The sequence below is a fragment of the Leguminivora glycinivorella genome, chromosome Z (assembly GCF_023078275.1).
Source record: "Leguminivora glycinivorella isolate SPB_JAAS2020 chromosome Z, LegGlyc_1.1, whole genome shotgun sequence".
Lineage (NCBI taxonomy): Eukaryota > Metazoa > Arthropoda > Insecta > Lepidoptera > Tortricidae > Leguminivora > Leguminivora glycinivorella.
In genome coordinates, this window is record NC_062998.1 from 4,836,414 (window position 1) to 4,858,294 (window position 21,881).

The 21,881-nt window shown below is 39.6% G+C and overlaps 2 protein-coding genes across 4 annotated transcripts in view; one reads left to right on the forward strand and one right to left on the reverse strand.

Annotated features, from left to right (window-relative positions):
- The window catches only part of LOC125241652 (prion-like-(Q/N-rich) domain-bearing protein 25), a 51,116-nt gene extending 40,896 nt beyond the window's left edge, over window positions 1-10,220 (forward strand). For 2 of the 3 annotated variants that reach the window (XM_048150223.1, XM_048150225.1), the window contains exons 3-9: window positions 4,536-4,670; window positions 6,410-6,547; window positions 7,248-7,377; window positions 7,975-8,111; window positions 8,541-8,612; window positions 9,353-9,468; window positions 9,957-10,220. In XM_048150223.1, coding sequence (XP_048006180.1) covers window positions 4,536-4,670; window positions 6,410-6,547; window positions 7,248-7,377; window positions 7,975-8,111; window positions 8,541-8,612; window positions 9,353-9,468; window positions 9,957-10,118 — 890 coding nt within the window. In that variant the 3' untranslated portion in view covers window positions 10,119-10,220. Of the gene's footprint in view, window positions 1-4,535; window positions 4,671-6,409; window positions 6,548-7,247; window positions 7,378-7,974; window positions 8,112-8,540; window positions 8,729-9,352; window positions 9,469-9,956 lie in introns of all 3 variants that reach the window. The other variant, XM_048150224.1, reaches the window with a different exon arrangement.
- Window positions 10,221-12,785: 2,565 nt separating this feature from the next.
- On the reverse strand, window positions 12,786-21,851 carry LOC125241650. The gene is given in 9 exon segments (XM_048150222.1): window positions 12,786-12,914; window positions 13,521-13,676; window positions 15,476-15,571; window positions 15,980-16,082; window positions 17,939-18,308; window positions 18,311-18,395; window positions 19,264-19,371; window positions 20,684-20,942; window positions 21,829-21,851. Coding segments are annotated over 9 exon segments (1,251 nt in total). The 3' UTR covers window positions 12,786-12,863.
- Window positions 21,852-21,881: the final 30 nt, after the last annotated feature.

Consider the following 21,881-nt stretch of genomic DNA (forward strand, 5'->3'; position numbering starts at 1 on the left):
AATTCGAAGGACGAGTTGAAGACCTCATAAACCTCAGCGAAACGGCAATTGAGTATCTGAAGAGCACATTCATCAATCTCTAGTTTAAGATTTAATACTTAAGGAAACCATTATGTAATTGAAATCCAGTAAGACGTATAAATGCCATACGATAAATAAAATAACCGTGAAAGACGGACAAACAAACAGACACACACTTCCCCATTTATAATTGAGAGCTGAACAGAGAGCTGAACAAGAATTCAGAATTCCTGGACTATGTAAGAAACTACTCAAGAATCTTCAAGAAAGTGTGTTTAACTGCCAAGAAAAACTTTATTAGTTCTAAATTGAAAGTGTCGGACAACAAAGTGAAAACAACTTGGAGTATTATAAATAAAGAAGCTGGTAAATGTAAATCACGCGATTGTCAAGTCAACATTGTATCAGATAATCAACAAATAGTGTCGAACAGCGATGTTGCCTCGGCATTCGAAGATTATTTCTCAAATATAGCCGTTAACACCACAAAATGTTTACATTCTTCTGCGGCTCAAGCCCATTCATTACTTTGTGCTAATGTTAAGAAATGTAATAATTCATTTGAATTTAGTCAAGTAGACTCTGTAAATATTGTTAAAACATTCAAGTCACTCAATTTAAAGAAAACGGAAGACTTATGGGGAACATCAGTTAAAGTAATTAGTCATGTCATAGATATAATAGCACCTTACTTGGCCGTAATATATAATATTTCAATTTCACAAGGCACCTTTCCAGATCTTATGAAATGTAGCAAAGTCATACCGCTTTTTAAATCGGGTGATTCGAGTGATATAACCAATTTCCGTCCCATATCAATACTTCCTGTACTAAGTAAAGTCTTTGAGAAGCTAATGTTAAATGATCTACTGGGACACTTCAACAGACATAGATTACTTACAAGCAAACAGTTCGGTTTCACAAGGGGCCGTTCCACGACCGATGCTGCTTCGGTACTCATTAAACATATATATAATTTTTGGGAAAATTCTTGTGATGCAATTGGCATATTTTGTGATCTTTCAAAAGCCTTTGATTGTGTGGATCATGGAACGCTCATTTTGAAATTAGAACATTATGGTTTGTCTATAAATGCCCTAAACTTTATGTCTTCTTACCTTAGCAATAGAACACAAACAGTAGTTGTTAACAAAACTCGCTCTAGCGGGACTGTAGTCCAATTAGGAGTGCCACAAGGCTCAATTTTAGGTCCATTCCTGTTTTTGGTTTATATAAATGATTTGCCATGTATAGTGAAAAACTTTTGTGAAATAGTACTTTTTGCTGATGATACATCACTGCTTTTTAATGTTGACCGAAAATCTACGGATTACAATGTAATTAATAGCACGTTAGCTGATGTACTGCAGTGGTTTACTGTCAACAATTTACTTCTTAATTCTAAGAAAACCAAATGTATTCGATTTTCTCTGCCGAATGTTAAACCAATCGATACAAAAATACTTTTGAATGATGAATGCTTAGAGATGGTAGATACAACACTGTTTCTTGGTTTAACATTGGACAAAAATCTACAATGGAGTCCTCATATAAAGAAACTAGCAAGCAAATTAAGTTCAGCCGCATACGCCGTTAGGAGAATCAGGCAACTGACTAATGTTGAGACAGCTCGCCTAGTGTATCATAGTTATTTTCACAGTGTAATGTCATACGGTATTCTGGTTTGGGGCAAAGCAGCTGACATACAGACTATCTTTGTATTACAAAAGAGAGCCATTCGTTCTATTTACAACTTAGGAACACGTGAATCAGTAAGAGAACTCTTCAAAGAAATTAATATCTTAACTGTAGCTTCCCAATACATTTATGATAGTATAATTTATGTTGTTAAGAATTTAGACTGTTTCACTAAGAATTCTGATATCCATAATTATAACACTAGAAACAAAAATAAGCTTGCCATAAAGAAGTTTCGTGTCCGTAAAGTACAGAAGTCATTTGTTGGGCAATGCATTCATTTTTATAATAAGTTACCTGACACTGCTTTGAGATTACCCCTCCCAGCTCTTAAGAACTACTTAAAAAAATCATTGATGTTAAAGGCTTATTACAGAGTCGAGGACTATTTGACAGACAAACATGCATGGCCCGAACCAGAAACTACAAAAAACGAATAGCAATTAAAATAATTGTATTATGTATAGAGGACACAGTTCAGATAAGAAAGCACATCAAATATTTTATATTTTATGTTGTGTAGGTAAATTACATATTTAATGATATTGAGATTCATATTATCTTTTTCTTCTATGACAATTTGATATGTTTTCTCTGAAGAAGAACGACGTATTATTAAGCAATAATATAATTTATTGAAATTGATTTCCATAGAGTACCTAGTCTGTTCATATTCTTTGATGAATACTTTTGCATGTTAAATTGTATGTTGTTATTTAATGCATGTTAATTATAAGATGTAATGTTTTGAAAAGAAGTTGCCCGCCGAGTTTCTTGCCGGTCCCATAGTGGATACCCCCCTCCCAACTGAGGGGGGACTGAAATCTTCTCGAGGCTGAGGCGTAGGGTTAGAGCCGGCGTAGCTTTATTTGACGTTCATATGCGCATTGTAATATGCCTACTTGAAAAATAAATATTTCATTTTCATTTTCATTTTCATTTTCATAATATTAGTATGGATATAAGAGACAAAAAGTAGCCTATGTCACTCTCCATCGCCTCAACTATCTCCACTTAAAAAATCACGTCAATTCGTCGATCCGTTTAGCCGTGAAAGACGGACAAACAAACAGACACACACACTTTCCCATTTATAATATTAGTATGGATTAGTATGGATACAGTATATTTAATTATGCAAACATTTTAAAACATGGAAATAATCTAATAAATATCATCATCATCCTCCTGCGTTATCCCGGCATTTGCCGTGGCAGCCTGGGGTCCGCTTTGACAACTAATCCCAAGATTTGGCGTAGATACTAGTTTTACGAAAGCGACTGCCATCTGACCTTTCAACCCGAAGGGTAACAAGGCCTTAGTCCGTTTCCATATTATCCGATCCGATATCGGATGTTGGAAGGATTTCAATGGAAAAAATCCAAGATGGCGCCTGTAATGTATGGGATATCGGTCCTGTTGTTGATGTATTCCTTCACTGAAAAGCGACTGGCAAATGTCGAATGGCATTTCGCACGTAAGTTCAGAAAAACTGATACCTACGAGCCAGCCGCCCGTATCATGCTGCCAATTTTATCACTTATCCACGTGGATAAAGCATCCGTCACGCTTTAGCAAGTATGTCAGTGTGAGAGTGACAGATGTCTTATCCACGTGGATAAGTGATAAAATTGGCAGCATGATACGCCGGCAGGTTCGAACCCGCGACCTCCGGATCGAAAGTCGCACGCTCTTACCGCTAGGCCACAAGCGTTTCCAAGTATTGGGCGAGTATATTTGCCCAAATATTATAAAAATAGTCTTAAGTAGTAGTAGGTAATAGCGTAGTCAGCAATTCCCGTCAACTTTGTACAAAAATTAAGGGAAAAGTTAAATTTGTTTTTATTAATTCCTATTTTGTTACCAAGATTTTGTTGATGAATTGAGATTTTATTAAGTTTTATTTCGTCATTAAGGTTCTCTAGTATCTATATTTTCTTAATTATAACAATTATCCTGTATATATCTTACGAAAGTCGAATTATATTACTAAATGTTGGTAACAAAATAGGATCAATTAAAATTTGCTGACGTGGCATTGTACAAAGTTGACGGGAATTGCTGTAGTTAGTAGTATGTAGCATAAGGAATGAGTTGTAACTCCATACATCAGTAAATGCGGTTTATTTGTATAGGCATAGTTAAGACATCTAGCGACAATCACGCGTCAAATAGCGTAAATTATCAGTACTGCTACTTGTCAATAGATGTCGCGACGAACGAAGTCTATAACGCTCACCAAGTATTCTGTTTTCAATTCCTTCTGCTAGTAATATAAGTTGTAAACTATTCTTAAGTAATATTGAATATTTGACCGACGAGACATTGTTGCCACCTAGTATCGAGTAGTGGTACTGATAATTCACGCTATTTGACGCGTGATTGACGTTGATTGTCACTAGATGTCACTTAACCCTTAACCCGCATTTACAACTCTTCCTTTACTTATTCCTCTATGTATGTATTAGCAAAGACAATAACTCCGTATAGAGAGAAAAATTCTAAGAAAAAAACGGACCTCAGTGCCATACAGAAAAAGGTACGATGGCCTAGATGGCATTACACCTTTAGGGTACGCTCAGCTAGATGGCGCTAATATTAATATTTGACATTTTAAAACATATTAAGCTAAGAATATGGGCCAAATTGTCAAAACTGAGGTTCAAAAGTTTCAAGCCTGTGTCAAGAGATGGCAGTCTATGCACTGTGATTGTGATTACACATTTTACTTCGACAGTAACTCTCTATAATACTCGATCCTCTTTGATAATAGTTAGGTACGTGATTTTATTAAACATTTTCTTCTATATTTCCAGGCCGAACGGGCAACGTGTGCTCTACCGACCCCGAATGTCCGGACAACGCGTTCTGCAAGGCGGGCAGCTACTGCGTTTGCAAAGACGGCTTCATCTACGCCGCCACCGAAAACGCTGAGAAGGCATGCTTTAGGGGTAAGACTAGGGTTGCAAAAAAACGGTTTTTTTTCTGGCTTGAAAAAAAAAAAAAACCGTGAAAAAAACAGTTTTTTTTCTGGAGTATGTTTTTTTTTCTAAAGTATGAAATCTCAAAATTTGCAAAGTAGTTAATACTTTTATACGGTTTTTTAGACTTAATGTTAACTATTAAACGAATTTAGTCAAATAACTTTAATTTCTGGTCTTATAAAAGTAACATTTATGAAATCTGTAGTTGGTAGTTATCACTATTTACTGTTGGCAACACCACCGCCTCTCCACGCTACACGCAGCATCGGGGATTCCCCAATAAACGTTTGTATACTGAATGTTAATTGAATTAAAATGTACGTTATTGTTATCGAAACACGTTACAACTCACGAAAAACCGTTATTGTCGTATTATTTGTTCATCTGAAAAAAAACCATATTTAGAAAAAAAACCATGGTGCTCGGTTTTTTTTCATGTTTTTTTTTCATAATTCTGAAAAAAACATTTGTTTTTTTTTTTCTATTTACAACCCTAGGTAAGACATTTATTGAATAAGTAGTATTTACTGAATTCTAGTTCGGCAACCTTCAAATCAAAGACGAACAGGTATCTTCTGGGCGAGCTCACTCCATCGTAGCCCACGTCTCTGTGCGTTTTCCAAATTAAATCCCGAATATCGAATTTCACGAGATCTGGATGTGTTTGGGCTCATTTTCTCAGAATCACGAGCTGATTCGATCCTGACGATAAAAAAAATGTGTTCCAAATTTTCCATACCAAATTCGTGTTTCCAATACGTCACGCTCGTAGTAATACTTAAATCGTGACGTAAAAGGAAAAAAAATAGGACACTTTTTTTTTATCGTCGGGATCGAATCAGCCCGTGATTCTGAGATGAATGAGCCCAAACACGTCGTAATCTGGTGAAATTCGATATTCGGGATTTAATTTGGAAAACGCCCCTCTGCCTTTGGCTAGTCTGTGGCCAAGAGTAAGCCCATTTATAATTTTAAAAAACCCACTTTGTAGTGCCACCATGAGGACTTTAGATAGATAAGATTTAGATCTCTCCTGTAATGTTACATTTTATTACATAAATTTAAATTGAATTGAAAAAGTACACGAACTATTTAGGTTACGTTCATTCGCGGCGGACCGCGTATAGGCCGATTTGTAATAAATCTCGTATGCGATATCTCGTATCAACTCTCACATTAGATGCACAGAACGCAAGTTACACGTTTAGCTCATTATTTGCTTATACATATATGTAACACAGCAGTACAGTCTTACCAAAAAGAGTAAAATAAAAAAGTGGCAACATCGTAGTGTCGTCCCGTTTTCTCACACATATTGATTTGAAAGGGATGACACTACAATCTGCTACTGACTTTCTATGTCTCCATATTTAACTGTAACTAAAGACATGTGTAACTCCGTATAGACAGCTACAGTCTAAGAAAAAAACTTACCTCAGAACCATATAGAAGAAGGTACGATGGCTTAGATGGCGTTACACATTTAGGAGACGCTCGGCTAGATGTCGCTATCGCTAATATTAATATTTGACATTTTAACACGTATCAAGCCAAGAATATGGGCCAAATTGTCAAAAGTGAGGTTTAAAAGTTTTAAGCTTGTGTCAAGAGATGTCAGACTATGCACTGTGATTACATATTTTAATTTGTCAGTAACTCTCTATATCTTGATCCTCTTTGCTGTAACTAACTGTCTTTGTCCACAGTGGCATTATTCGGCGAGCACTGTCAGCAGCACATCCAATGCCACACCAGCCTCGGAGTGCACTCTGAATGTGTTCTAAACACGTGCTCCTGCAAGCCTGGCACGCAGTTCGTCAACAACAGATGCTATAAGATAGCCCGTAAGTAGATTTAACAATATAGGTATCCAATATAACTCCTAATAACATGGACACAAATATTTTGGGCGTGTTGGAGGATCTTCTTCTGGAGCGCGAGACGTGTAGATACTTCCGACCCAGGTCGCAACGTTGCAAGGACAGTAGCTTCTGCTGAAGGCTCATTTGATTTATATGATAGCCCTTGAGTCCACCAGACTGTACAAATACTGTCTATCCCGTACAAAGTGACAGAGACAGCACTAGTTTAGTATTTAGTGTAGGATTCCGAATGTCTTCGTCAACAACAGATGCTATAAGATAGCCCGTAAGTAACATTAAAACTTGAACTCAAATACTTTGGGGTGGAGGATCTTCTACTGGAGCGGAGCTGACAGCATCGTCGACGATAACTACCCCCTTCTGAGGGCTTCTTTGACTTATAAAATAGCAGGTGTGTCCGCCAGACTATAACTAAACTGTCTATCCCGTACAGAGTGACAGATACATCCCTACATTAACTGACTCCGCTCCGAGTCTCTCAACAGATGCAGTCTCTCAGGGACAGCACTAGTGTGCACTAGGAGCCCACTCCCAGTATCTTCTTTTTCGATTTTGACAAATACTCTTGAATGGCATGGCATTTAAATACGAGTCAAGGCACACGTCATGCAGGGATAGGATCTGTATAAAATATATTATTACATAAGATAATATTTCACAGATGTTGGCGAGCTGTGCGTATCCGACGAAAACTGCTACATCCAACAGGCAGCCGCTGAAGAGCAGGCGTTCTGCATACGCGGCTATTGCCAGTGCCAGCTGCACTACAACCAACGAGACAATGGTACACGGTAAGTAGTCACTCCAAAGTGTACACATTCGTTCAATAGAGAGCGCTGCACTGAGTCACACCTCGGACAATGGCGATCAAATAAATGAAAAAGGCGCATTCCTACGCACACATTCTACGCTCGTGTAGGTGAACGCGTACCATGCTTGTATGAGTGAGATAAAATAGGTCGACTGGTCGCGTTTTTGACAGGAGGTAACTACTATTAGTAACCGAGAGCGGGTGAGCGGCACTTTCAGTTAGGACCGGGAGTGGCCATACTGTACAAGAGACAGTCAGCTGCGGAGAAAACTAGACCCCCTTGCATACAAATTTGTATGGCAGGGGGTCTCCTTTTCTCTGCAGCTGACTGTACAGCTCTTTATTATACTGTTTGTACTCTGTTAGTAGCGTTTGCTGTTTATAAAATTTCCCAATAATCTGACAGGTGGCGCTGCAAGTAACGGTCTTGCTATTTCTGTATTGCGCTGATGATAATATTGATAATGAATGTGGTTAATGTATTTTCTTTGAATTTTACAAACGTATACCACTTTTTTAATTGTATCTTTGAATAACTATCCTATTTATGTACTTAATGAATGTTTCGCTTGCACAGATGCGTACGCGATGCCAATCTAGGCGAGCCTTGTGAAGATGATGGGCAGTGCGCAGGTGTGGGCATGTTGTGCAAGGGCACCTGCCGTTGTAAGGAGGGCTTTGCCGCGCAGAACGATACCAACGTCTGTCTGCAGTGTGAGTATACAGTTCATAGATGGCGCCAAAGCGACGACGCAAGAACACGAGTAGTCAGGTTAGCGTATAGTGTAACTCATGCTGTTGCTAGAAGGGCTTAGCTGGGCAAAACGATAGCAAAGTCTTTCTGCAGTGTAATTATAATGTCTGTCCTATCAGCAACCATTGTTCCAGCCCTAAACAAACATTAATCTATTAAATCTATCAGCTCAATCAGCTGCCATTGCCATGGCATTGACAATAGGAGCATTAATGTTTTTGCGAGCTGATGGATAGTAACTAATTTCGTGATTTCGATAGGTATGTTTTTGGCCCTGTTTAGTTTTTCAAAATCTTCTATCCTAGTAGACGAAACATGTGAAATCCAATGTTTAGTTCTGAAACGGGACTTCTGGAATGTTTTTCGTTAATTTCAATTTCCCTCCACAGCTGTAGAAAACATCGGGGACAGTTGCGAATACGACATCCAATGCGAGAATCTCTCCGGCTCCAGAGCCGTGGGTGCCACGATGTGCCTCAACGGCGCCTGTTCCTGTGCCTACCACGCCAGAGCCGCTGGTACCCCGCCTCGGTGCTACGTGACGAGGCGCCCAGGACAACAGTGCCACGCTGACGAGGTAAGCTCACTCCTGACAGAGATAGCTCATGCGATGCGAGAATCTCTCCGGCTCCAGAGCCGTGGGCGCCACTATGTGCCTCAACGACGCCTGTTCCTGTGCCTACCACGCCAGAGCCGCCGGCACCCCGCCTTGGTGCTACGTCACGAGGCGCTCGGGACAACAGTGCCACGCTGACGAGGTAAGCTCACTCCTGACAGAGATCGCTCATGCGATGAGAGAATCTCTCCGGCTCCAGAGCCGTGGGCGCCACTATGTGCCTCAACGACGCCTGTTCCTGTGCCTACCACGCCAGGGCCGCTGGTAACCCGCCTCGGTGCTACGTCACGAGGCAGCCGGGACAACAGTGCCACGCTGACGAGGTAGGTTCACACCTAGAGAGGTGCCAGAGATAGCACATTCAATGCGAGAATCTCTCCGGCTCCAGAGCCGTGGGTGCCACTATGTGCCTCAACGATGCCTGTTCCTGTGCCTACCACGCCAGAACCGCCGGCACCCCACCTCGGTGCTACGTCACAAGGCGCCTGGGACAACAGTGCCACGCTGACCGGGTAGGTTCACAGCTAGAGAGGTGCCAGAGATAGCGCATTCAGTGCGAGAATCTCTCCGGCTCCAGAGCCGTGGGTGCCACGATGTGCCTCAACGGCGCCTGTTCCTGTGCCTACCACGCCAGAGCCGCCGGTACCCCGCCTCGGTGCTACGTCACGAGGCGCCCAGGACAACAGTGCCACGCTGACGAGGTAAGCTCACTCCTGACAGAGATAGCTCATGCAATGCGAGAATCTCCATTGCCACTGCAATTTGGTATTGGTATATTTGGATAATGATAACACTAGGAGTAGGTTTTTAATATTTTAGTAGTTTAATATACTAATGTAAAATCTGTAGTTTGCATTTCAAGTAAATAGGTACATACATATTTAGTACTATTTAGTTTAAAATTGGCGAAAATAGAAAGAAATTGACTAGAAACTAGAATCCATTTCTAGAATCTCATCATCTAGCTCAGTGTTGGGCAAAGTACGGCCTGGTGCAATCCAAACCGCGAAAGGATTTTATGTAACCCTCCACCGGTCCTTCAAAATAGTGTGTGATATGGCCAGCACTAGTAAAATGAAATATTGATAAAATCTAGCCCATTCAAATTCTTTCAAATTTTGGCCCCTTAAAAAAATTTGCCAACCACTCATCTAGATAGTTTAGACATGTAATTATACTCATCTTTCAGGAGTGTCTCAGCGAAGACGACGAGCCCGGTTTCTGCCACCAGGGGCGCTGCACGTGTGCGGGCTGCGTTCCCGACGCGCGCGACTTCGCCGACCACGCGGCGTCCCTCGCGGCGCTCCCCCTCTGCGCCGCCATTTTGGCGACGGCCGCCATCTTGGCTTGAACGAATCTGTGCCTTTTGACCGCATAAAAATCGGTCCTGATTGTGTTTTAAAGTTTTAAGGCTTATCTCTTGTCAATGATAACTAACACAAAATTTAAATTGGCTAATATTGGCTGATAACTAACACAAACATGGCTGTTCTTAGCCGACTAAGTAATTGAGATTTCATACAAAAAAACGAAACCTAAATCAGTTCATCCGCTCCAAAGATACGATGCCACAAAAACAGACGCACATACAGACGCGCACGACTTCGCCGACCACTCCCCCCTCCGCTAACCCCCTCTGTTAGCTAGATATCGTAAGTCTTATAGTTTGCGCGGTTAAATAAAAGGTAAACAACTAAATATAGTTCTATCATTAGGTAAAGTTCTATCATCGTCGTTGAATATTTTTCTTATTGTAAATGTGTAAATTGCTAACTTATAATGTACATATTACATGGTAAGAGTAAATGAATATATTGTTGTTAATTTTATGATCTACTTAAATTTTATTGTTTTAGATGTTTGTGTAGACCAAAGAATAGGTAGTTTTAATTAAATGTATAATTGATAGTATACCAAAGATTGTTTTTATTTACATTTTCACCCGACACCCGACAGTGAGACTGACAGACACAAATAAAGTTACAACGCGTCTTAGCTACCGACATGTAACATTGTTTCAAAATATACTTACTACACACTGACGAACCACATTTGCCATCTCGCGGTGAGTAGCCAAACTAATGTAATACGGCACTATAAATAGTACTTAGCACCGATCCTAGATGGCGTTTTGCTATCTAGTGGGAATCCGACCGACCCAACTTTGCAAAAGCATCGAGAATGAATCGAAGAGAGAAAGCAAGAATCTAACGGGTTTAGTCATGCCAAGTCACCAAGAAAATTTTATTTTTAACAAATTACTTTCTTACTTAGTCGTTATTTATTTTACAAAAATATTAGCAGGTGTAGTACAGTAAGTACACATCGGTAACTCGTGGCATTTTGGTGGCACTTGTCAGTTGTTCACAGACTAGTGATGTGACAATATTTTTCCTGTAGTTGGAAAAAAGAAACCAATTAAAATAATTAATGTTAATCTTTTACTTTTTTTTCGTCATAAAAGATTTATTAGGGTATAATAACGGTATACAAAGATTACAGTTCCAGCATCAAATCGTTTAATGTATTATGACAGTCATAATAAACAATTAATATTTGTTCTAAATGTTCACATTGTTCACAAGTCAGACTAGTACCTCTTCTACTTGAGAAAATCTACTTTTTGTTTAAGAGAACGATCGTCCGACCTCCACTGACGTTATGGTAAAAAAAAAATTCTGAATAGAATTTATGAATGCTTTCTTAATGTAGTGGGGCTTGTAATTATCCGGATAATTGGAATACTTGGAATTTGATTATCCGGATATCCGATTCGAATAAAACGGATATTTCGAATAATCTATTTTATTTAATAAAGCTCCACCATGTAGGGACTAATTATTTATTATTTTATCTTTTCTGAAAAATTACTTAGAAAACTTGTCACATCACTATTCTGTCAAGTGCCACCTAAATCCCACGAGTTACCGATGCTATAGCCTAGTTCATTATAAGCGGGGAGGTCAAATATGTAATTCAAAATGGGATACCTATCAAATAAAAGAACTTGGCCGAATTTGCAACTAATTTAATACTGTCAGCTAAAACAATAACATTATAAATACGTGTCGTGAAATCGTAATACCTTAGCGAAAGAAATGAATTACAAACATTTAACTTTTGATGTAAGTACCTACGCTGTTATTAAAATTATCTAAGCCGTCATAATTATAAGTGATATGGGTAGGTACAGTCAAGTGCAAAAATACGTATCGATTTTATCCGCTCAAAAATATGTACCGAGACCTTATTCCGCCGACATAAAGTGCTATGGGACATATTTTTGATAAGTTGTACGCACCCATATTTTTACACTTGACTGTACTTATACTTAGAGGTGTGGTTAAGAAATTCAAGAATCAAAACTGGAAAATAAAAACTGAAAAAAGACAAGTGGAAAATATTGAGAAAACTTGCATTTATTTCCTAAATATTTGATGGTGCGTAATTAACTTATGTCTTCAGTTTTATTTCACAAGATGGCGCTCTAAATAGTCTTTATAATAAATGTAGAATAAAAATAGTATAATAGGCTAGTTTCTTATACTTTAAATAAAATATTTTATGCAGTGCACGAAATAAAGCACCACATAATTAGAAGAAAAATTTGGACAGTAGTTATGTTTAAACATAATTTCTATTTAATAAGTCAAAGAGAAAGATATAAAGTAAGTGAATTGACCGTGACGTCACTCCTCAGTATTTCATGGTAATTCCATACTAGCAAATCGTTTTGACAGTTCTTAAAAAGAAGCTGATTTGACTAGTATGAAACTAGCCTATTGTGTTTGTAATAATTGTAATTATGTTCGTGCTGGTATACTATAATATGTATGTATAATCGTGCGTCCATTTTGAATTATGCTGCATTTCTATGAATTAGATCAACAAACACAAAATATGCACTGCAGGCATATTTTGTGACTTAAGCCCCTGTATGAAGTGTTAAACGTTTCTTTTGATTTATTACGAAACTTAGTTCAGCAGTAGACGACTTCGGGTATTATGAAGATGATTACTCGAGACTTTCCAGTTATTCATTGATTATTTATTCTAAACTCATATCGTTATTCGCTGTTGTTCTTCTGTCGTAGAATTAGTCGAATGTAGCCAACAGAAGGTAATACGAGAACGATGTCCTTATAATCTGTAAAATAAATGGTTTGATAAATTTCTAAAGACCTACCTTACCTACCTTACCTTACCTTACCTACAATATTTTGAATTCAATGAAAGCTACGCGGCCTTCGGGAAACATCTGTGAATGTATGTCACATAATAATTGTGCCGTTCTCAGGGTTCAAAACCACATTATCCCATAAGGACTAGAGTACAAGCAAATTTCATTTTAAGCAAAATGGTAATATCACCACAGATTAAATATAAGAAGATCATACCATATACCCCATACATTAAAATGCGACTGTCTAAGAACGCGCGTACACTACACCACACATAGATGGCGCCACAAAAAATGCCTTGTTGCCATCGATTATTTTGTAGATTGGCGTTAAGTGTCACTTTCGCGCCATAAATCTATGTCAAAAGTGAAAGTATAATCAAAAGCTACAAGACATTTTTTTTGTGGCGCCATCTATGTGTGGTGTAGTGTATGCGCGTTCTTAGGCGGTCGCCACTTTAATGTATGAGATGGTATATCTTTTATATTTAATCTATGAATAAACTGACAACTGCGTCGGCTTGCCTGCTCTCTAGTTCTGAGTTCTCTAGTATTAGCTTAAAATAAAGTTACCGTGGACATAGTGATCACTCCAACGGGCACCATGCCACACGCTTTGAAACCCAGCGGATCCTGCACGTTTCTGAGGAACAGGAGTAGAATCCTTCGGTTCCTTACGTCCATGTATTCCCAGGGCACTGCGTACACTTCATTGCCGAGACTGTCGCTCTGTCAAATACAATAATAAAGTAACTGAGTTGACCATGACGTCACTCAATTCGATTCCATTTAAATTCCATATTAGCAAGTCGTTCAAATTCGTTTTGACAGTTCTTAAAAAGAAGCTGCATGATTTGACTAGGGGGCAAGTAGCTTATTATATTATATACTCGTATTAAATGTTCGTAGGTTCCTAAGGCTGGTAAAAAGCGCTGGTGGAATAGCAGGTAAGAGCGTGCGACTTTCAATCCGGAGGTCGCGGGTTCGAACCCCTGCTCGTACTAATGAGTTTTTCGGAACTTATATGCGAAATGTCGTTTGATATCTGTCAGCCGCTTTTCGGTGAATGAAAACATCGTGAGGAAACCGGACTAATTCCAATAAGACTTACCCTTTGAGTTGGAAGGTCAGATGGTAGTCGCTTTCGTAAAACTAGTGCCTACGCCAAATATTGGGATTAGCTGTCAAAGCTGACCCCAGGCTCCCATGAGCCGTGGCAAATGCCGGGATAACGCAAGGAGGATGATGATGAGGTTCGTAACGGCTCAGCCACGACATTGGTCTAAGCGCGACAGCGGTGAGGGGCAGCCATACGTGCGAATGAAAAGTCCCGCCGCTGTGTCTCGCTCCAATGTATGGCCGCCGCTCACCGCTGTCGCGATTAGACCAATGTCGTGGCTGGGCCGTAAGGATGGTTTTAGTGTCACGCGGGCCGCCCGCGCCGAGCGATCCGCATAGGGTTGCCAGATGGTCGGGATTTGACGGGATTCTCCCGATTTACGTCACGTTGTCCCGACTCCCGACAAAATGAAAAATTTCCCGAGATTTTCTTTGCAAAAACAACAAACAAAATCGAAACGTCGCTGCCTCGGTGCTTAGAAATAACAAGAAATGTTAACTTAATGAAAATTTACACTTAGGCCCATATTACATTATCACATATCTTTGATCATAGGTCTGTATGCCTCTCTTTTTCTTTAACGTGAAAAAAGGACGGCATGTTGTCTATGATCATATTTCTATTAAATGATAGTCTAAATCGACCTTAAGCTGAAATATATTCAGGAGGAGGTAATTAACATTTGATAATATAAAATAATTATAAGAGACAAAAATTTCATTAACATTTTTATTATGAAAAGTTGGAAAAATAACTTATTTGATTTTATTTCGCATTTCTCGAGAAAAGTCCCAAAATCCCGATAAAATGTCCTTTTGTCCCGATTTTCGGGCCATTCGATCTGGCAACCCTAGATCCGCACGACTGTACGAGTATGAAATGAAGTTGATGTTGTCGTCCGCGCGGACCCATCCGCTTTACTCTGAAACGCTCCTTGAACTTAACTTACTTACTTTTGCATTTAGTCCGGTGTGGATCAAAACCAGCCGAACATTTCCTTGACACAGACATATTAATTATCTAATTAATAACTGGTCACTAACTTAATTTGAGTTGAAAATCGTCCGTTATACCACCCATACCGTCAATGGTCACAGAGAGCGGCTGGAATAGCCGAAATGACAATCGTTGACGCTCGACGCCGATCGGAATGCAGTCTAGCTCTGTTGCGCCAATACGGAAGAGCGATGGAGATAGCTAGCTTGCTAGCTAGCTAGGATTACGATATTGTCGTAATGCAAGCCTTTGTGCATTTGGCTACGTACCCCGAATGCGAATTCCTAAGAATTCTCCGCCGCCCGGCGTGAAAAAAGTCGAGCAAGTTTATATTGCAACTAGATATGCTAGACCAGGTACGATTAGGTAAGTGACGCCACTTAGACGACCTTATAGGTATTTTGCATCTTACCTTTGATTTAATCAACTCGAAAGCCACCGAAATCTGAATTAATTGTTGAAATATCACCGCGGCCAGCATCCCATATTTCACCAAAGCCTCCGGTTCCTATAACAAAAACTCATTTGTTTATAAACGGAAAATATCAGTTATCATACACAAAACAAACAGCGACCAACTCCACCTGAGATCTTGCCGAGTTTTTTTGACGTTAAACGTTAGGTGAACGTTTTTAAAAAACCGTAGTAGAGGAGTGGGACCGAAAGCCCCCCCTTGCCTAGCACTTAATATTATTCTGAGTTCGTGGATAGCCTTCAGCCGTCTCAATAGAGTACTTCAGACTACGCTTCACGTCAACCATTGCGGCTGTGTCTCTGACGCAGAGTGCCTTTATTTTTTTAATGTGAGTAAGTACATATGTATTAGGTTAGAAGTGGCAAGATATTGGCAAATGTTATCTAGTTGAGTTATGATCCCTTCACACGATAAGAAGAAGAAGGTAGAAGGTTACTTTACCAGTGTAGAGCACTCCAGTAACATCAAACAACACATGACTTGGTGAAAGGCTAGGTAGCAACACACCGTCAGATCAAACGCTGCAGTCATGTCTCCCATGAACCTGAAATCATATACAAACTTAATGAAGTCAGAACCTATAAAACAGGCTGGCTGAACCTATAAAACAGACAGGGAGCAGGCCGGGTTTCGTAGAGGATTTGGCACCATAGACCACATTCACACAGTGAGACAGATTATACAAAAGACCCAGGAGTATAACCAGCCTCTGTGTCTAGCTTTCGTGGACTATGAGAAGGCCTTTGACTCTGTCGAGACCTGGTCTGTTCTGGACTCTCTGAAGCGATGCCAAGTTGACTATCGATACATCGAGGTGCTAAAAAGCCTGTATGACGCCGCAACTATGTCCGTCCAAGTACAGAACAGTCAAACAAGATCGATTCCATTACATCGAGGAGTAAGGCAAGGGGATGTTATATCCCCGAAACTGTTTACGAATGTATTGGAAGACATCTTTAAGACTTTAAACTGGAACAGACGGGGCATAAATATAAATGGTGAATACATCTCGCACTTGAGGTTTGCAGATGATATCGTGATCATGGCAGAATCGCTGCAGGAAGTCCAAGAAATGCTGCACGGCCTAAATGTAGCCTCCCAACGAATTGGTCTCCGGATGAACCTGGACAAGACGAAGGTCATGTTTAATGATCTCGTCATTCCGGAGCCAGTAATCATCGACGGCACGCCTCTCGAAGTTGTCAAGGAATATGTATACCTTGGGCAGTTAATGCAGTTGGGTAGATACAACTTCGAAAAGGAAGCCGATAGGAGGGTCCAGTTGGGTTGGGCAGCGTTTCGGAAGTTACACCACATATTTTCGTCAGATATACCACAGAGCCTAAAGACGAAAGTTTTCGACCAGTGCGTCCTTCCTGTTATGACGTACGGATGCGAGACGTGGACTCTGACTGTGGGGCTAATCCACAAGCTTAAAGTCGCTCAACGTGCTATGGAAAGAGCTATGCTTGGAGTGTCTCTGAGGGACAAAATTCGGAACGAAGTGATCCGCCAGAGAACCAAGGTGACCGACATAGCTCTGAAAGTTAGTAGGTTGAAGTGGCAATGGGCTGGCCACATATGTCGCAGAACCGATAACCGCTGGAGCAAGCGTGTTCTGGAGTGGAGACCGCGTCTTGGTAAACGTAGTGTGGGACACCCTCTGGCTAGATGGCGGGATGATTTGCATAGGGGGGCCGGCGGAAACTGGATGCATAAAGCAGCAGACCGGGCTCTGTGGCGTACCTTGGGGGAGGCCTATGTCCAGCAGTGGACTGCAGCAGGCTGATGATGATGATGATGATGATAAAACAGGCTATAAGATTAGAAACATTATTTTAGACGGTCAACCAAATCTTGGCAAAAAAATGACGCGCTATGGGAATTAGACCTTCCCCAAAGATTTTCAATCAATTTTTTTAAGTGTAATGGCTCGTCGATGATTCAGCCAACGTCAAGGTTTAGGAAGGCTCGCATTTTATGAAGACAATTGGCCGGTGCAACCCACGCCTTTCAAATTTTCCGCCTTTTACAAGCTCTTATTCAACTTGCCTTGTTAGTATGTTAGTGTGCGTCAAAACGTCGAAGCTAAATTTGACTCACTTCCCGGTTTCCGATTGAGCTGAAATTTTGCACACATATGTATCACGTGACAATTCAATATCATGGTGGTGTTATGGAGCCGATCTGATGATGGAGCAGAAAGGTGGTCATAGGATAGGAACTCTGTCATGAAACGTCATATCCCCATCGAGTAAGAGGTTTTTAGAAACGTCTCGGAGAGCAGTAGATGACTGTTGAAAGAAAGGTACAGTCAGCGATAAATGCTTGTGCCAAAAAATAAAATAAAAATAAAAACTTATTGTAGTGTCAAGAGAAGGTTGGCCGTGTATAACTCACTCCTTGATTATCTGATAATGCCGTATAACATTTTTCAAACACGCAAATATCTCTTCATTGTACTCCCTCGAGGACGGCAAAGGGTTTTCAGACTGCTCCTTCGGTCTCGGGAATTCTCTCAAGCTGTTATAAAGTATGTTCATATGTCCCACCATATGAAACACCATTACGAAGATCAACAAATCGTAGATGCCCATAGAGGTTGGGATGTTGTAGGTAGGGAACCAGTTCCAAGTGAAAATTGTTAGATAGCCCTTAAAGCTCCGGTAAGCGTCGAAAGGTAGGAGGTAGTCGACGGAGTGAACGAAAGACTTGTTGGCTGGGAGTTCTCTAGCAAACATGCCCTCGTAGTAGTTACGGAAGAGGGGGAAAGATTGTAAGCGAACATGCCGCAGACGAGCTGCAGAAAGATCACTTTGGTGGCGATCATGCAGATTTTGTTGACTTTGCGGGATTCCTGAAAAAACTCATTCTAATTAGGTATTAGTTTTGTAGTTTTGGTTTAAAACAAGAATATATGATTACCCCCTTTTTTCAAAAACGCTCTCTAAAGTTCTGTTATCAAGCCGATAAAGTTCGTTTGTCCCTTTCTATCACACTAATACGTCGGAAAGGGACACACGAACTGTATCGACTTGATAACTTTAGTGAACGTTTATGAATAGGGTTAGAATTTAATATATGATTATAGCCAAGATGGCGCTGTTAAGCCTGGTGGACACTAGGTTCGCCGAGTCGGAATGAAATAATTTTTTATTTTGCTTGAAGAGAAGTTGTTCAGACAATAGTATAAATAAATTTCACCATCCTCGAGCATGCAAAAAATATCTTAACCTACAACTAAAACTAAGTCTAAGGTACAGGTAGGCAAATCTCGACTAGAGGACAATTGTAACTGATCCATTTTTTCCATTATTACACTACCAAGTTGAGTTCCACATGTATCTACTGAACACGCGAGCCATATTTAACCAAGCGAAGCCGGATCCGCGCTTGCGCCTTAGCACAGTGTAATAAAGAGTACTATCGTACAGTATGCCACTCCCGCTCCCCTCTAAAAGCGCGGCCCAACCCCTCTCAGTTACCTCACAGTTACCGCCTGTCAAAAATGCGAACAATCAATTTGTCATATGTCACTCATACAAGCATAGTACGCGTTCACGTACACGAGCTTAGAATGTGTGCTAGGAACGCGCCTCTTTCAAATAATTGATCGTCAGTGTCCGAGGTGTGGCCTTAGTTTAGTGGGCGTCAGGCTTTATTCTGATGTATGGGGTGACAGTTCAGTATAATATGAAGGGAAATTAAATATAAAAATATATTACCTTTCCTGCAAATTCACTTATATGCTCGTGGTGCATCAAGTGAATCTCTAACACGAACTTTTTGACACACTCTTTGTAGTTCTTCTGAAACGGCAGCGTTGCTCTTTGCTGGGATGAAAATACCACTTAATTAAATTATTCTGACCTGTAGGTACTTTCATCTTCATCGGAATAATAAAAGAATTGAAAATATAAAACATATAGATATTCAACCAAATCTTGGCTTTAAAAAGGCTCAAAATTCAAATTTTCTATGGAAAATAAACCATCGCCCTTACATTTTGATTCAATTTTGAAGTATTATGGCTCGTTGATGATCCCGCCAACGTCAAGTTTTAGGAAGGCACGTGTTATCATAGATAAATATAAGAAGATCATACTATCTCATACATTAAAATGCGACCGCCTAAGAACGCGCATACACTACACCACACATAGATAGCGCCACAAAAAAATGCCTTGTTTCCATGGATTACTTGTAGATAGGCTTTATAAGTGTCAATCCAGCCATAAATCTATGTCAAAAGTGACATTTAACGCCATCTACAAGCATAATCGAAATCTCCAAGACATTTTTTTTGTGGCGCCATCTATGTGTGGTGTAGTGTATGCGCGTTCTTAGGCGGTCGCATTTTAATGTATGGGATGGTATGATCTTATATTTAATCTACGGTTTTATAAAGACAATTAGCATGTGAGCCCTACATTTTTCTGCCGCCTTATTTTAGTGGACCGTCTATTATAATACTATTTTAATTGACAACGTTTCAAAATTTTCAATGTCCCTAAATCGAAAACCATTTCGAGATATACGCTTGTAGATCACATAAATATTTTTTTAAATTTTTTTTTCCGTATTTTTAGTATAAAAAATCATAAAAATAGTTTAAAGGGGAAGTGACGTCAAATAGTGATTTAGAGCTGCCACTATAAGAAAAAATCTTACCAGTTGGGATGTCACTTGAGTTTGACAGTGACACTTATCACAGTTCGTAGCAAAGATATTAAAAATTTCATGGCTTAGTCTATGGTTCGTAGTCATTCACTATGAGTTGACAGTGATACTTGACAGTCAAACATACCGGACTGTTTGAGGTGACTGTTAAAACTTTATTTTTTTAAAAAGATTTTGTCGTTTTCTTAGGTGTATGAAACAACACATGTGACGTCACGAAGCTGCATCTTGACGTTTGTAACTTACGCTCTTTCTGCTCGAAGTAGTAATAAGAAGGGATTTTCTCATTAAAATAGCAGTTTTTGGAGAAATAAAAAAATACGTGTATCTTTTAGTATTAAGTTCTTTCAAACCAAACAATAAAAAGTAGTACTCAAAAATATGAAATGTTGTCAATTGTTAATCAGAATCCTCTGCAAAACGATATGAAATATCTCTCTAAAAACAGTATTAACTTGTACTCACAAGAAACAGCCCGGTCAAGAACAAATTCGTATAAATCTGTCCCATATCAATGAACCGGATAGTAGCCCTGTGCTTCCTAAAGTACAGGAACGCCAGGACTTCGGTGAAACAGAACGTGGCGATCAAGCACTTGTGGTATACGGCCAGCAACTTGGCCCGTCGCGAGAAGTCGCCTAGAGCGTGGCTCGGCCATTGCCCTATGGTTTCTAGTATGAAGCGAAGCTTTTTCATGTAGTCTAAGGTGAATATTATCGGTTCGCTAAAACAATAAAGAAAATAATCAGTCATATTCAGAATCACGTGGACCTTTTTTTTTTCAAAGTTGTCCACCCCACTTTTTTGTAACATGGGTATTTTTTACGCGATTGCGTTTTTTTCTTAACCGATTCCCATGAAATAAATGCATAAATTGCCATAAAGGACTTAAATGATTTTTAAATGATACTGACTTGTCAGCACTCAGTATTTTTCACTTTTACGTATGGAGATTAGAAATATAAGGAGCGAAAGCTTTAAGTATCAGAAGTGCACATACAAAAGAATAGATAGGTGGCTTTGTCTTCTCGGTAGTGACTCCGCCTACGGAGCAAGAGGTCCCGGGTTCAAATCCTGGTGAGACCTTTTTTTTATTTTTTTCTACTAATATTTTTCTTGAATTATTTTATTTTTTTAATGTCCAAAAATATTTTGTTTTGTCACAACTTTCCGAAATTTCATTCGCAAGACTTACAACATTACCGAAGACTTCTAAGATGGGGCAAACAATGTTAAAGGTCTTAAGTTTACATTTGTATGAATAAAACAGTAAATAAACACAAATAAAATACATAAAAAGAAAATTAATGTATAAAAAAAAACCTAAAGCAAAAAGATCGCTGTCAGAATCGAACCCGAGAACAACTGCGTACAAAGCCAGCGCACTACCACGGGACTACGTCTGCGACTGTTCTACTTCGACAGACTTTCCTCCTTATCTCTAGTCTCCCTGCTTTTACGTTTTCTCGGCATGTCGCGTAAGTAGGTCTACAGCTCCCAGAGCCAGTTTATATGTGTGACACTTAATAAACGTTAGAAATCACAAGTTAAGGTTATATTGTATTTTTAAATATATTATTTGCTTTATATTCATTTACTTAAAAATATACCTGGTCTGCAAAGTTGACGACATTTTGAAGTAGGTAAATAAAATCTTTCTTAA